This window comes from Pleurodeles waltl, chromosome 4_2 (assembly GCF_031143425.1).
Source record: "Pleurodeles waltl isolate 20211129_DDA chromosome 4_2, aPleWal1.hap1.20221129, whole genome shotgun sequence".
Lineage (NCBI taxonomy): Eukaryota > Metazoa > Chordata > Amphibia > Caudata > Salamandridae > Pleurodeles > Pleurodeles waltl.
Genome location: NC_090443.1, coordinates 282,104,449 through 282,118,154, shown reverse-complemented (window position 1 = coordinate 282,118,154; position 13,706 = coordinate 282,104,449). Strand labels below are relative to the sequence as shown.

The 13,706-nt window shown below is 43.9% G+C and overlaps 1 protein-coding gene across 3 annotated transcripts in view; it reads right to left on the bottom strand.

Annotated features, from left to right (window-relative positions):
- Nucleotides 1–8,142: 8,142 nt before the first annotated feature.
- CHADL (chondroadherin like) overlaps nt 8,143–13,706 on the bottom strand; it is a 41,720-nt gene continuing 36,156 nt past the window's right edge. For all 3 annotated transcript variants that reach the window (XM_069231127.1, XM_069231126.1, XM_069231128.1), the window contains exons 4-5: nt 9,689–9,855; nt 8,143–9,535 (exon numbers count right to left, since the gene is read on the bottom strand). In XM_069231127.1, coding sequence (XP_069087228.1) covers nt 9,280–9,535; nt 9,689–9,855 — 423 coding nt within the window. In that variant the 3' untranslated portion in view covers nt 8,143–9,279. The remainder of the gene's footprint in view (nt 9,536–9,688; nt 9,856–13,706) is intronic.

The window sequence follows — 13,706 nt, the reverse complement described above, 5'->3', positions numbered from 1 at the left end:
TCACCAAACAAAGAAGTACTCACTACATATAATTAAGAGAAAGTACCCTTATTTGGTGGAGATTCAACGCTTTGTAGTCACGTCGTCTTCTCTACATAAGGATTCATGTTATTACAGATTTCTGTAGGAAGACACTTAAGGAACAATCACATTGCCAAAATTACAGATGCATAATGTCACTGGAGACATTTTCTCGGGCCCCTAACGCAGCTGTTGTGTGGAATATGCACTATACATTTATGCAGCGAGGTAGCACTTACTAATTAGCCAGTGGAAGGTACTCCACTTTGGTAAACATTTTGCGCGAAACTGTTGCCACATGGATAAATAAGCAGGTAGCAATGCATTCCGGCACCAATTCTCATTTCACAGAAATGAAACATCAATAGCCCCTCGGGTGGGGAGGGTACAGGCCCTACAGTCAACCACCTCGCATGGCCAAAGGCTGTGCGTATTTGGATGCCTAGGGCAGCCCCTGGCGCGCACAGCTGAAGGCCATGTTTGGAGTGGAGTTAGATACTTATGGAGGGTTGGCTGCAGGGCCTGGCGGAAGGTCGTGCGCAGCATGGAGCTGGATGCATGCGGGGGCTTCGTTGCAGGGCCTGGCTAAAGCCAGGCCCTGCAACTAACTCCACTCCCCCTGCTATGTTAAAAAAACTTTTTTTTTTTAAATATAAATTCACTGAAAAAAACAAAGGTTACAGGGACGTTATAGTTAGGTTCTGAATTTACACTCACAAAACCATAGAAATTTAACTGTTATAGTTATTTCAAGCAACTATAACTCTTGCCCTAAGGTAACTGTAACTCGTGCCTCCTTCAATGTTTTAGAAGCCCTGGGGAGGTGGTGATCCCCAGGGCTTGGGGGTCCCAAAGGGGCCCCCTTTCTTTTCTTAACTATTTGCACCTGGGAGGTGGTGATCCCAGAGGAAGTGGGGGGCATAAATAAATATGTAGGGACCCCGAGGTCGCAGATAGCCCATAAAGGGCTAAACAATTTTTTTTTGTTTAAAGCAAGCAATAGCTAAGTGTGAAGATTGAGACCTTCACACTGAGCACTCTGGGTTCGAGTCCAGCTGGACTCTTTTTCGTCCTTTATTTTTTTATATATATGTGTGTGTGTTCGATGGCATGTGTAGCTGTAGATACACATGCTTCGCATAAGTCCGCAATCTAGTGTTGAGCTCGGATTGTTACAAGTTGTTCTTCTTCAAAGAAGGTTTTCAAGTCACGGGATTGACTGCTCCTCTCGATAATACTGTGCATGGGCATCAAGTCCTTTGTTAGATCGTTTTCTCTCCGCTGTCTGGTTCGGACGTGTTTCCTCTCGCTCTGGTACATCTCAGTTCAGTATCTTCTGAACTTTATTCTAACTTTCAATAAACATCAGTATAATTTCTATTGTGTTTTCCACTCTTATATTTGATACGATTTCGATCGTCGGGGTTGATTTTACGCCCTTAGGGGCGACCTCACCGTTCTTGGGCCTACTTTGACACATTGTGGTCAAACAATGTTAGGCTGCTGGAATGGACTCCGTTTCGGTTCTGTCCTCGGTGTCACGCCAAATTTCTCTACACCAATCAGCATTTGGTGTGCAATCTGTTCCTGTCTCTGGAACACAGAGAAGAGACCTGCAATGCTTGTAGATTGTTTCAATCCAAAAAGACTCTCCGGGACCGAAGAGCGCATTGAATAGAGATGGCGTTCAAGTTGTCAGAACACACATCCAACATTTTTGGAGAACACGCATAAGAAGAGGTGGAACAACGCTTAGCCGTCTCCATTGAAGATTCAGATTTGGATTGAGATTCTGATGTTGACAGTCAATCCATCCCACCAGCGTAGTACGTGAGTACATCAGCCCCATCACACCAAACAAAGACAATTAAAAAGACTTCTGCATTGGTCTTCGGGCCATGATCGGACCCGAAAAATACCTTCAGATGACCAACCTTCGGGTTCGGCACCCAAACAAAAGACCAAAGTGCATTGGGCATATACCAAACAGCTTGCTACATCTGTTTCGGTACTGAGTCGAAAAACAAACTTTTCCACATTGGAGCCAAAAAAAATACCAGCACTTTTGGAGCCGACATTTTCGGTCTGAGTCAAGCGTTCCATATCGAAACCTTCAGAATCAATAACTGCCAGTAGTAAACATTCTACAAATAATGAGGAATCATCTGAAATACAACCTATATTAGAGGTTTTGGACGCTAAACAGCGTAAACTCCACATACAGAAGGAAACCGGAAGGATCAGAGCTTCTCCTCCTCCAACAATTAACAGAAAACTTACATTTCAAGAGATTTTTGACGCTGTGCCTCCACCTATCAAACTCCTAAAACAGAAGGCGAAACAAAATGCTACGGAACAACCTCAGCCTTCACCACCACATTCTCCTTCCCCTCCCTTTACCCTACCACCACCACCTTCACCTACATATTCAACACAGTTCTCTCCACAGGCATCATCCACATCTCCACATAGGGATGATTTAAGTGGTCCTCAAGAAGAGGTAGACCAATGGGATATATATGACCCCGATCCCATTTCCCCCTAATGACCTAGATTTATACCTAGCAAGGCCAACTCCTGCTGAAGATTCTACTGCTTATAATCAAGTAATAGCCAGGGCAGCTGCGTATCATAAAGTACAATTACATTCAGATCCCATTGAGGATGCTTTCTATTTAATACTTTAACATCTACACATAAAGAGTACCAGTGCCTCCCTATGATTCCTGGAATGCGGAGACATGCTGAAGACATTTAAAAAAAAAAAAAAACCAAAAAACGTAAAAGCAAGGATCATTACAGCCAGGGTTGATTTAAAAAAATAATAATACAAACCTGCACCCTTTGATCCAGTTTTTTAGATCTATGACTGGGGTGAATGTTTGATTGGTTCCGAATTCCGCCCATCATTTGTGTTTGTTTGCTTTTGTCGCCATAAGTACGCTGAGTATGCCCAGACGTGGGTCCCGGGCTCACTATGCCACTGGATTCAAGCTAGCCTGACTGATGAAGGGTGATACCCTGAAACCGGTCCCCGGATGCTTGTTTCTGGTGCAGGGAAGACCTGGCCTGGCAGTTCAGGCTGGACTGTTCCCATGGGAAACTGGGTCAAGACCGATTTGCATATGGTTGGGTCCAAACTGAGGTGGCATGGTCAGCAAAAGAATTGATGGATTAAACCCAGATCTGTGATTGGGGGTGAATGTTTGATTGGTTCTGCATTCTGTCCATCATTTGTGTTTGTTTGTTCCAGTTTTTATTAGGGCACAATTACCACCTGATTCTATAGTGGTAAGTGCAGCAAGAAAATGAGCCAACAGTCAGTCTACAGGAGATGCTCCTCCTCCAGACAAAGAATGTCGAAAATTTGACGCAGCGGGTAAAAGAGTGGCTACTCAAGCTGCTAACCACTGGAGGATTGCAAATTCCCAGGCTCTTCTAGCAAGGTATGATAGGGCCCATTGGGATCAGATGGAAGATTTGCTACAATATCTTCCACCAGAACATCAAAAAAGGGGGCAACAAGTAGCAGAAGAAGGACAGGCTATTTCTCACAACGCAATTAGATGAGCTACTGATGCAGCTGATACAGCAGCAAGGGGAGTCAACACCAGCACCATCATCAGGAGACATGCATGGCTGAGAGCTTCAGGATGTAAGTCTGAGATACAGCAAGCTGTATTAAACATGCCCTTCGATAAGGAGCATTTATTTGGCCCAGAGGTCGATACTGCCATAGACAAGCCTTAAAAGGACTCAGACAGCTAAAGCTATAGGTGCATTATATGCCATATCCACTAGCGGCACTTTTTGTAGGCCACAATTTAGGGGTGGTTTCAAACCATCAACCACAGAGCCATCCACCTCACAACAAAGCCAAGGACCACAATTCTATAACAGAGGTTCATTCAGAGGCTCTTACAAAGGATCGAGTTATAGAGCAAGAGGTAAATCATCTGCGGTTCCCCTACCTCAATAAAACAGTGACTTCTTAGAAATCTCTACTGCGCATACATCTCCTGTGGGAGGAAGACTGGTAAATTTCTACCCACAATGGTACAACATCACCACAGATCAATGGGCTCTATCAATTATCCAACATGGCTATTGTCTAGAACTTATCTCTACTCCATCAAACATTCCTCCTCGTTCACACAGACTTACTCAGGAGTTTCTCACTCTATTAAAACAGGAGGTACAATCACTACTACTCAAAGGAGCCATCGAGACAGTACCTATATCCCAACAGGGGTCTGGATTATATTCATTATACTTCCTGGTACCAAAGAAAGACGGTACTCTCAGACCAAAATTCCTACCAAATGTAGTTTCACTTTTTCATATCAGTCAGAGGAATTGCCAGTCTTCTTTCCACATCCACTTTCAGTTGCTGAAAGAGTCCTTCAAATCCTTGATGTTGAAAGAGCTCTCATGTACTATATACACAGAACAAAAGATTTCAGAAAATCCAAACAACTCTTTGTGGCATTTTCAGAACCTCACAAAGGTAATCCTATTTCAAAAATGGATTAGCCAGATGGATAGTGAAGTGTATTCAAACTTGCTATCTTAAAGCTAAAAGACAGTTACCAGTAACTCCTAAAGCACTCTCCACTAGGAAAAAAAGGAGCTTCAATGGCATTCTTGAGGGGATATACCAATGGCAGACATATGTAAAGCTGCCACATGGTCTACACCACAAACATTTACTAAACACTACTGTGTGGATGTGTTATCTTGCCAACAAGCAAACGTTGGACAGGCAGTGCTTAGAACACTATTTCAAACTACTCCAACTCCTACAGGCTAACCACTGCTTATTTTGGTAGGGGACTGCTTTACAGTCTATGCAAAGCATGTGTATCTACAACTACACATGCCATTGAACAGAAAATGTTACTTACCCAGTAGACATCTGTTTGTGGCATGTAGTGCTGCAGATTCACTTGCGACCTTCCTCCTCCCCCCAGGATCCTATAGCTGTTGTAGTACAATAAATTGTAAATATGTATATACATTACATGGACAGCTCCTTTCTTTACTATATATCTACATATACATTTATGTATTCTTTACTTCTCCCTCCTGTGGAAAAACAATCTAACAAAGGACTCCATGCCCATGCACAGTATTACAGTGGAGGAGTCACTCGATCCCTTGACTTGAAAACCTTCTTTGAAGAAAAACAACTTGTAATACTCAAAGCCCAACACTAGAAGGCAGACTGGTGCAAAGCATGTGAATCTACAGCACTACATGCCACGTACAAATGTCTACTGGGTAAGTAGAACAAAATTATAGGTAAATACATAGGTTCTGGCTCTTAATATACTATACCAAAAAGAGGTATGCTTTGTAAAGAGTCCAGATATCCCCTATAAGTGAACAGGGACTTGCTCTAGCAATCCCAAGATGCTCTCTCTGGGGTAGTGTGGTTGAGCAGCTTTAGGCTTATCCGAGAGGAGTGTTAAACATTTGTTGCATACACACAGTCAATAAACGATACACACAAGTCAATAAGGAGATCTACACCAATTTAGAAAAATAACATACTTTTATATATTTTTAACACCACATTTAGCAGTTTTGATGAATACAGGAAATTCACTTGTATTGACTCGAATGCTGTAATGTTATCCTATGGGGAAAGACGCATATAATGCATATGGGTATTTAGCAGCGACTTACAGGACCAATCTTCTGAAGTTAAGGTAAGTATGGGGCATGGTCCAAGGCAGTTCCAACAGGCCACCTTTGTCAGCTCTGGGACTTCTGGGTGCAGAGGTGTTTTTTGGCATTGGGTGCCCTGTTGATTTCAATGGGAAGCAATCCTGGGGAAAAAAGGCTGCAGGTAGGGACAGTCCCCCTGAACCCAAAGGGGTTGCTGAGGTCGCAAGGGTCTTGGGCACACAAGGCCACCATCAGACCACAGCAACTCAGCTGGTTCGAGGGGAGGGAGAGGAAGGTGCACATGTGTTGTGGTGCTTTGTCCGGTGGGGGTCACGCCATCAAGATTTCTCAGTCGGTTCTCAGTTCCTGTTCAAAAAAGGCTGCAGGAAGCAACTGGGTGACCAGTCTGGCCAATCCCAAGGTGGGGTTCCGTTCTGGAGGGTCTCAGGACCTCATTGGCACCGTTGGCCCACTTCGACTCAGGCTGGGGGGCTTGAGTGCAGTGGTGTTTTTTGGTGTCGAGTTTTCAACGGTTCTGAGCTCTCACTGTTCTTCTTGGCTGCCTGTAGGATGCAGGGGAGTAGGTCTGCTACTCCACAGGAGATGCTGGTTGTTCCTTGAAATGCTGCTAGTTCGGGCTTTTGGAGGTAGAAAACTGCAGGACGAGTCGACTTTGGTGCAACTGTCAAGGACAGCAGCAGGCTGGCAAGCTCCAAGTTAGTTGCTCCCCCTGAGTTCTTGCTTTTTTTCGTGGCTCTTCAGTGTCCTTAGGTGGATAGAATCTACTTTCCTGGTGTCAGGGGCTCCTTTAAATACTAGATTTAGGGGCGTTACGGGGAGTGAAGGGTAGTAGTTAATGGGCTACTTATCCTTGGGGTCACCACACTCTGTATGACCACTTCCTGTGGGGAGTGGGCATAACCCTGTCTTAGAGTTCTTAATTCTGCCATCACCAAGATGGCAGAATTTTCCCAGAGTGGAGCATGTCAGGGAGCTCACCTTCGGGGTGTGTCTGACCTCGGTGTACTTCCACGCCTCCTATGATAGCTAATTTACAGCCTGTCCTGGGCCTCATGGCATGAGATGACATCCAGTAGGTCTGAAGGATGCCAGGGTTGCATATCAGAGGCGGCAGGGACTTTAAGTCCCTGGCCTTGGTATGTTAAATCACTAGCCATCCTGCTGAAGGAGATGTGAACACCTTCCTCTGGAGAGTGTGGGCTTTTACCTGCAGGGTGTCAGAAACCTGTCTGTTGTTGCAGGCTGTACTGTACCTGTCAGCCAACACACTAGAGGGCTAGTAGGTTTCAGGATGTACCTCTAGGGTACCTTTTGGTGCATGTATTATAAAAGCCATCACTGGAATCAGTGTGGGTTTATTAATATGAGATGTTTGATACCAAAAAACATAGGTTTCAATGAAGCCATTATTTAGCTGGGAAACTCGTTATGACCTGTGCCCTGTCCATACCTTCAGATGGCTTCCCTGTTCACTTGTGACATCTAAGAATTGACTGAGACATCAAAGAGGCATATTTGCTCATGTAGATATGTCACCACATGTATTATAATGCACCCTGCTTTAAGGCTGTAAGGGCTGCTCTAGGGGTGACTTGCATATATTGCATGCAGTGCCTGCAGGCATGGCACACAGAAATTTCCCATATTGCGTTTTCCCCTTTTTCTGCACCAGGTCACACAGCCAGCAATGGCAGTCTGCATGAATAGGGTGAAGGGTCTCTTAAAGTGTGTGGCATAATACATGCTGCAGCCCTTAAGAACCCCTCCTTAGTATCCATGCCCTAGGTACCAGGGGTACCATTTCCTAGGGACTTACAGGGGTGCTAAAGGTAATGCCAATCGGGGAACAATTGCAGTTTCAGGTAAAGATATCTGGCACTGGGGACTTGGTTAGCAGGAACCCAGTGCACTTCTGTCAAAATCGCATCAAATACCAGGCACTAAATAGGGGTGACCATGTCAAAAAATTGCACTTTCCTACACACAAGCATATACATATATCACAATTACCTTAATTATACTTACCTGTTTGGTTAAAGGCATGTATTGTTAAAAAAATTTTTTTACAAATGTGGTAAAGGCATGCGTGTTAATTGGCAATTGGTTGTAATGTCATACAGCCACTGGCACGTATCCACCATCCCATTTCATCTGGGATTTAATTTAAGCTATTTCTTAAACCATCTTTGTTTGCACAGAGCAATAATCTGGCCCTACTAGCTCAAGGACAGGTTTACCCTTGCTCAGTTTAAATCATAGCTAGATCAAGGGAAATTTAAATCAGCACACGCCTTACTGACACCCCTCCCAAGGTGTGGAGTTGACCTGGCAAGAGCGAAGAGATGAGGTGCCAAAACCAAAATTAGAGTTGTGCCTTCTTCGTTAAACTGTGTGCTACTATGGCAAAGTTTGGGTCAAAACCAGGCAAAATTAACCATGAAACAGCTATATTTGTTTATTGTGTAACAAACGTGAATTACATTTTAGAAAAAACTGAAAGTAGAGTAGGATTTCGAGGTTTGTGGGGGCAACAAGGAGGGGAGGAGGGGTCCTCAATGGAAATGAAACCTGTGTATCTGCAGCTGCTACCTCTTCTGTGACTAATGGACCTGAGCAGCAATTAACATGGCAGCCCGCCTTTGCTGAGAATGGAGAGATTGCTTAGACAATCAGTAACCCCTCCCCCCACCACCTTCCACATTGACCCCCCAGTAAAATGGTTCCCTAGATTACTACTTTCCTTAACAGGTTCCTATCCTAGGCACCTGAGTTGACATCTCCCTACACTGTCTCCAAGAACTCACATTTTAGCTACTTCTCCCCCACTTTCACAAGCACCAAGTGTAAAACAGCCTACCTCCTCCTAGCTCTCAATTGCTGTATATTTCTCAGATTGTCAAAACTTCCCACGACACCAAGTGTTTATTCAAGTCTTCCTTTAGCCTCCAGGACTGACTTACACTGCAATAACCAGGAGTGGAGGAAAATTACTTCACACTATGAAACACTCCATAGAGTGGGGGGAACTTCTGCTACACTATGAAAGTCCCCATAGTTCATCGGCCTGTTTCCCACTAGGACTCTTACGCTTCTGTCTTTAGACAATTGCCCCCCCCACCCCACCCCCTCAATTCTGCTTCCTTTGTAACACCTACATTCTAGTAAAATCCTAACCACCCGGCACTAATATGCCCATGCTCCCTTCCTCTCCCAGCTTTACTTACCGTAGCCCCCCTTCTCCATTGCCTTCTTAGTCTTCCTCCCCTCCCTTTTGTTACACATTTTATCCTGCTTTGCTGTCACTATCTCCTCCCTCTAAATGGCCTTGATACACCACTTACTTGGTTGTCATTGTCCCCTTAGTTCGCCCTGATGTCTCTAAGACTGTTCTTGCCGTATCTGATAACCACAGAAGCAGGGCTTGTCCTCTAACTTCTCGCCTCCCATTATCCGTCTTGCTGCAACTGTTGATTGCCTTGCTTTCTAGTTCCTTGGCTGTCCAACTCAGTTGGACCTGTTCCCAGTTGTCCCCCATTAGTCCACCTCCTTCCTCCTGCCTGTACCCCTTTAGTTTGCTTTGCTCCCCCTTCCTCCGACAGGCCTCTTTGATTTCTGTGATCGCTTCTTCTTGCTAGACTTCACTGCCATTTTGTTTTTTCCACCTGTATACTTCGGTGTTGCTAATGGTTGCGCAGTGGTCTTCGGTGATGCAATGCCCCAGTCAGGACAGCCCTTGAAGGGAACGTCTTTCACCTTCCGGCCACGCACTTTCTGAGGGGAACCACAGGTTGCTCCCACTTTCAAGTTCAGTTTGTCGATCCACCTGGGGGTCGGGGGAGAGAGAGAAGGGAGGGTAAGTATTTGGTTGAAGCAAAACTGATAACGGGTGACCTTGGACAAAATGTGGTAGATTATAAGTAGATGGCAGCAGATGTGGGTGATATGTGGTAGGGTGCTGGCAGATCAGTGGTCTCACCTTCGGAGGGGCAGCAGCTGGCACTCACACTGGAAGGGGTTGTCACTTAGATTGATGACCTCAAGGCCGGTAAATTTGGTCATTTCTGGTAGGTTCTGAAGCTTGTTGCCCTCCAGGTGCAGGCTTTTGATCCTGGGGCCCAAGCCTGCAAATGCCGTAGGGGAGACCTGAGAAAGCAGAGTTGAGAATGAGACATGTACCTTTAGTTGGATCACAAATATAATGATGAAATATTGAATGCCAGCAGTCAAGACGGTTCCCCACCATAATACAGGGGAAGCTGCAGTTTGCAATATATTTCATGGATTTTGGCTAATGGAAGATTATTTGTTATGGTGTAACTTTATTTGACCGAAAAATGGAGCGTTGGCTAATTTCCTTGAGCAATAGGAGCGAATGGAGAACACATTTTAAAGTGGCTGGGCGGCATTTTTCCTTACTGCAGCCTTGCACATCTTGTTAGAATAATCCGCTTTTATTTTTTTTAATATCCTTTTTAGGGGATTATGATGGAAGGCTTTGGCCGTTGTCCCAGACGATTGTATTGATTAAAAAAAAAAAATTATGGTTACGTGTAAAAGTTTAGGTACTTTCAAGTCTTTCTTCTAATGTGCCAAACTTTCTTTTTGTTGGTTTTTGGAAGCTTTGATGTACAATGTCAAAGGAGTACCCGTTTCCCCATCACCAAAATCAGTCAGTCCGTGAGTGGTGATGGAGTTGAAGCTGCTTGCCTAAGACTCATGGGATGTGGTTGAGGTCGCTGTAGGATGGGAATTTTATGGTCTCCATTGGTGCTGAATGTAGCAAGAAACATTTGCATACAACCACTGATTGTCTTGAAACTGGAGTCATACCTTCCAGCACTAGATGGGGTGAGCACTTAGGACAAATGAAAACTGGTAGTAGAAAGGCTTTCCAGAAGTGACCTTCAGAAGGCCATGTGCTAAGGCACCACTGCAAGGATACTCATTTAAGGGCTTCTATGAGGGTACTTGATTCTCAGCTGAGTACTTTTCTGGATTTTCTAAGCTTTTTATTTATTTATGTTTTTTGCCTCTGGGGGGGGGATTGCCTAACGGCTTACCCATGCTAAAGAGATGTCTAGTATATGCATGGAAGGCCAATGTGTTGTATTAGTGTTTCTCCAGCGCTTTTCTACTTCTTCTCGATGCCCCAAGGTGTTCTCCAGCTGGTCAAACAGATAGTTGCCCAGTCTTCAAGAGGAAAGAATGTTGGCTGGAGTCTTTTTTGTAGTGTTGTTTTGCTGTTGTGAACGAGTCCCAGAGAGTGGCGCTGTGGGGTGTAGCAGCGTGCACTCCTTAAGCGTAAAGGGAAGGCAGTGTGAGGATAGGTTTGTTGGCAGCGTGTACAAATCATTATGACCTCTTTTCATTTGTGTTAGATGTTGCTAATTTCCAAGACTGTATTGCTTTGCTGAATTTAAATTGGTTTTGAATGAACATCATTTTGTAAGGGTGTGAGTGTCGGTCGCGGCTCGCGTGGATTCCTTAGGGTGGGGTGAGGTGGCGTAGGGGACGGGGGGAGTTTATTATCCTTTCCTTGTGAAATGATTTTCAGCAGTTGCTGCTGGCAGGGGGCAACGCTCCTCCGCCCTTATGGTGGATCAGCCCCTGGTGGGTGTGTTTCAAGGCTAGCCTAACTTTACAGGAGAAGTACTGCCCTGATAATACGATTGCAGCCCCGTGCAAAAAGAGCCCAAACCCTTGGATTCTCTTGCATGTGTTTGTGTGCTGCACAAAATGGTGGTCGCCTTTGTCCAGGGCTGTCAGTATCTGAAATCTGTTGTCCATCTGGGACACTGGGGCTTGCATGAACACATCTGTCTGCTTCCTCAAAACTAGTCTTTTTACTCAAGGACCTTTTACCTGAAGTATTTGACCTTTTAAAAAAGATTTTGAAAATAAATATAAATTATTCTTAGAGTACGGCCATCAATACTAAATCTATTTTCTAACGTTTAGCACTAAGGATCTACAACAGTGTTTCCTTCTCTGACCCAGAAGGTGATAGGCACTTATATTTTTTTTCTATCTATATGTTTAGAGTAAATACATTTTACACAATTGTAAATTAACTACTCTTTTAAAAAGTTAAGACATATTAGGGCATTGGAACTATACTTTTCATTTTTTTTATGGCTCACTATTTTGAGTTTCTTGTCCTATTTCACTAATCCTAGAGGAAGCAGGAGCTCCAATTGTGGAACATATGAAGGGGGGGCATGAGCATTGAATGACTTGATCAATTTGTATCTAAGAAGGAAATAGTGTTTTAAGACTTAGACATTTGCTAAGCTAGTCCTATACTATGCTAAACTAGAATACACATCATACTACCATATAACAGCATACCATCACTCCTTGCCCTTACCACCACTACTAGAACATTCTACATCACACTACGTCATATAACAAAACACCTCTCCTTGTGACAGCTCTTTGCATATACTAATTAAATCAAAGCATACTACACCACATAGACATCATGACAAACTAACACATTACCTGATTTACAAAGGTCCCCACGCTACTTGGCACCTCAAATAACCAACCTGTACAACTTCATAACAGATTACTCAACATAAACGGCACAGTACCACCCTATACCCCTCTCAATCCACTAGTCACACTACACCACACAATAGATCATCTATTACCAATTTTTACAATTTCACACCGTGTAAGACAAGAATATGCTGTGTTCCATGCTGCATCACACCATCCTACTGTGTGTCACTTCAGACCATACCATTTAACCATTACAGCATGCAGTAAGGCAAACCAGTCTCACTGCACTTAACTAGAGGTGGGTGGAATTTGACTCCATGGACTTCCTCAGAGTTACATAAAAACTTTGCGAGATTCTGTAGAGTTTTGCCAAAAGGTAGAAATAGCACGCCATGCTGCTCTTGCTGTGATTTAGCGCCGGGGCGTGTTTCACGCTGGAAAATCTGCACAAACTCAACCACGGCGTATGCCAAAGGACGCAGTTGATTTTGCTGCCGCTCAGTCAGATTTTCTGCTCAACAGTAGCCTTCTGACCTTGAACAAGTGTGACTGCCAGCTTTGGAAAACAACCTCTGATGCTTAAACTGGCTTGCATGGAGTGCTAAAGTATTGCCAAAGAACCAGTCTCCAAGCTCCACCCCCTATGTTATATGTGCATTTCTATAGCTTGAGGCACCATTTTTATAAAAATTATAGCACATTTCTCTGAGAGTTCTATGATTTGCATCTTGGCAGGTCATCAATCGGACAGGAGTCGTCATCATTTTTATGATATATTTGGTTGTGTGTGCCGCAGAGAGTTTGTATTGTATTAAGACTTGTTTGAAATGGCTTGTGGTGGTGTGAGCGTAAAGTGTATTTGATCTAGGAAGATCTTTGTCATGTTTGTGAATGGGTGGGTATTCCAGCCTTTCCGTTTTTCACCCAGTTACAAGGCTTTGATGGAGGGGCTCCTCATCTGTGCAGGAAATCATTTGTCCTTTGCACACTCGGAGTATAGTGATTTTGTTTATATACACATCACACACTAAGTTTGTGTCTTATGATGATGTGTACTTGAGGGTGTTTTAAGGTTATCTAATAATATTGGTGCGTTACGTAATTGCCTTTGATATCGCTACACTTTGGTGCCTTGTGCCCATGATGGTGAGGTTGGTCTGTCTAGTGTCCAGGTAGAATGATGGTGTGAGGTGTTAATGTTGGCTATAGGATGCTTTTGGATGTCCAATGAAAGCCTTACATCATCAGATTTGTGTTATTTACATGTTGTAAGGGCTGTTGGTTTTGAATTTGTATTGAGAGTAGCTAGATTAAAACTATTCTTCACAACCAGAGTCACTTTAATACATTAGTTTGGTGCTTTCTGAGGGTGAGTAGTTTGCTTTATTGGTTCTATTGGAGAAAAGGCAAGGAGAGGGAATGTGATCTTCACCGTGCCATATCTATAACAGCCTACTCTTCATTAGTCATAAAGATCATGTGACTGTAGA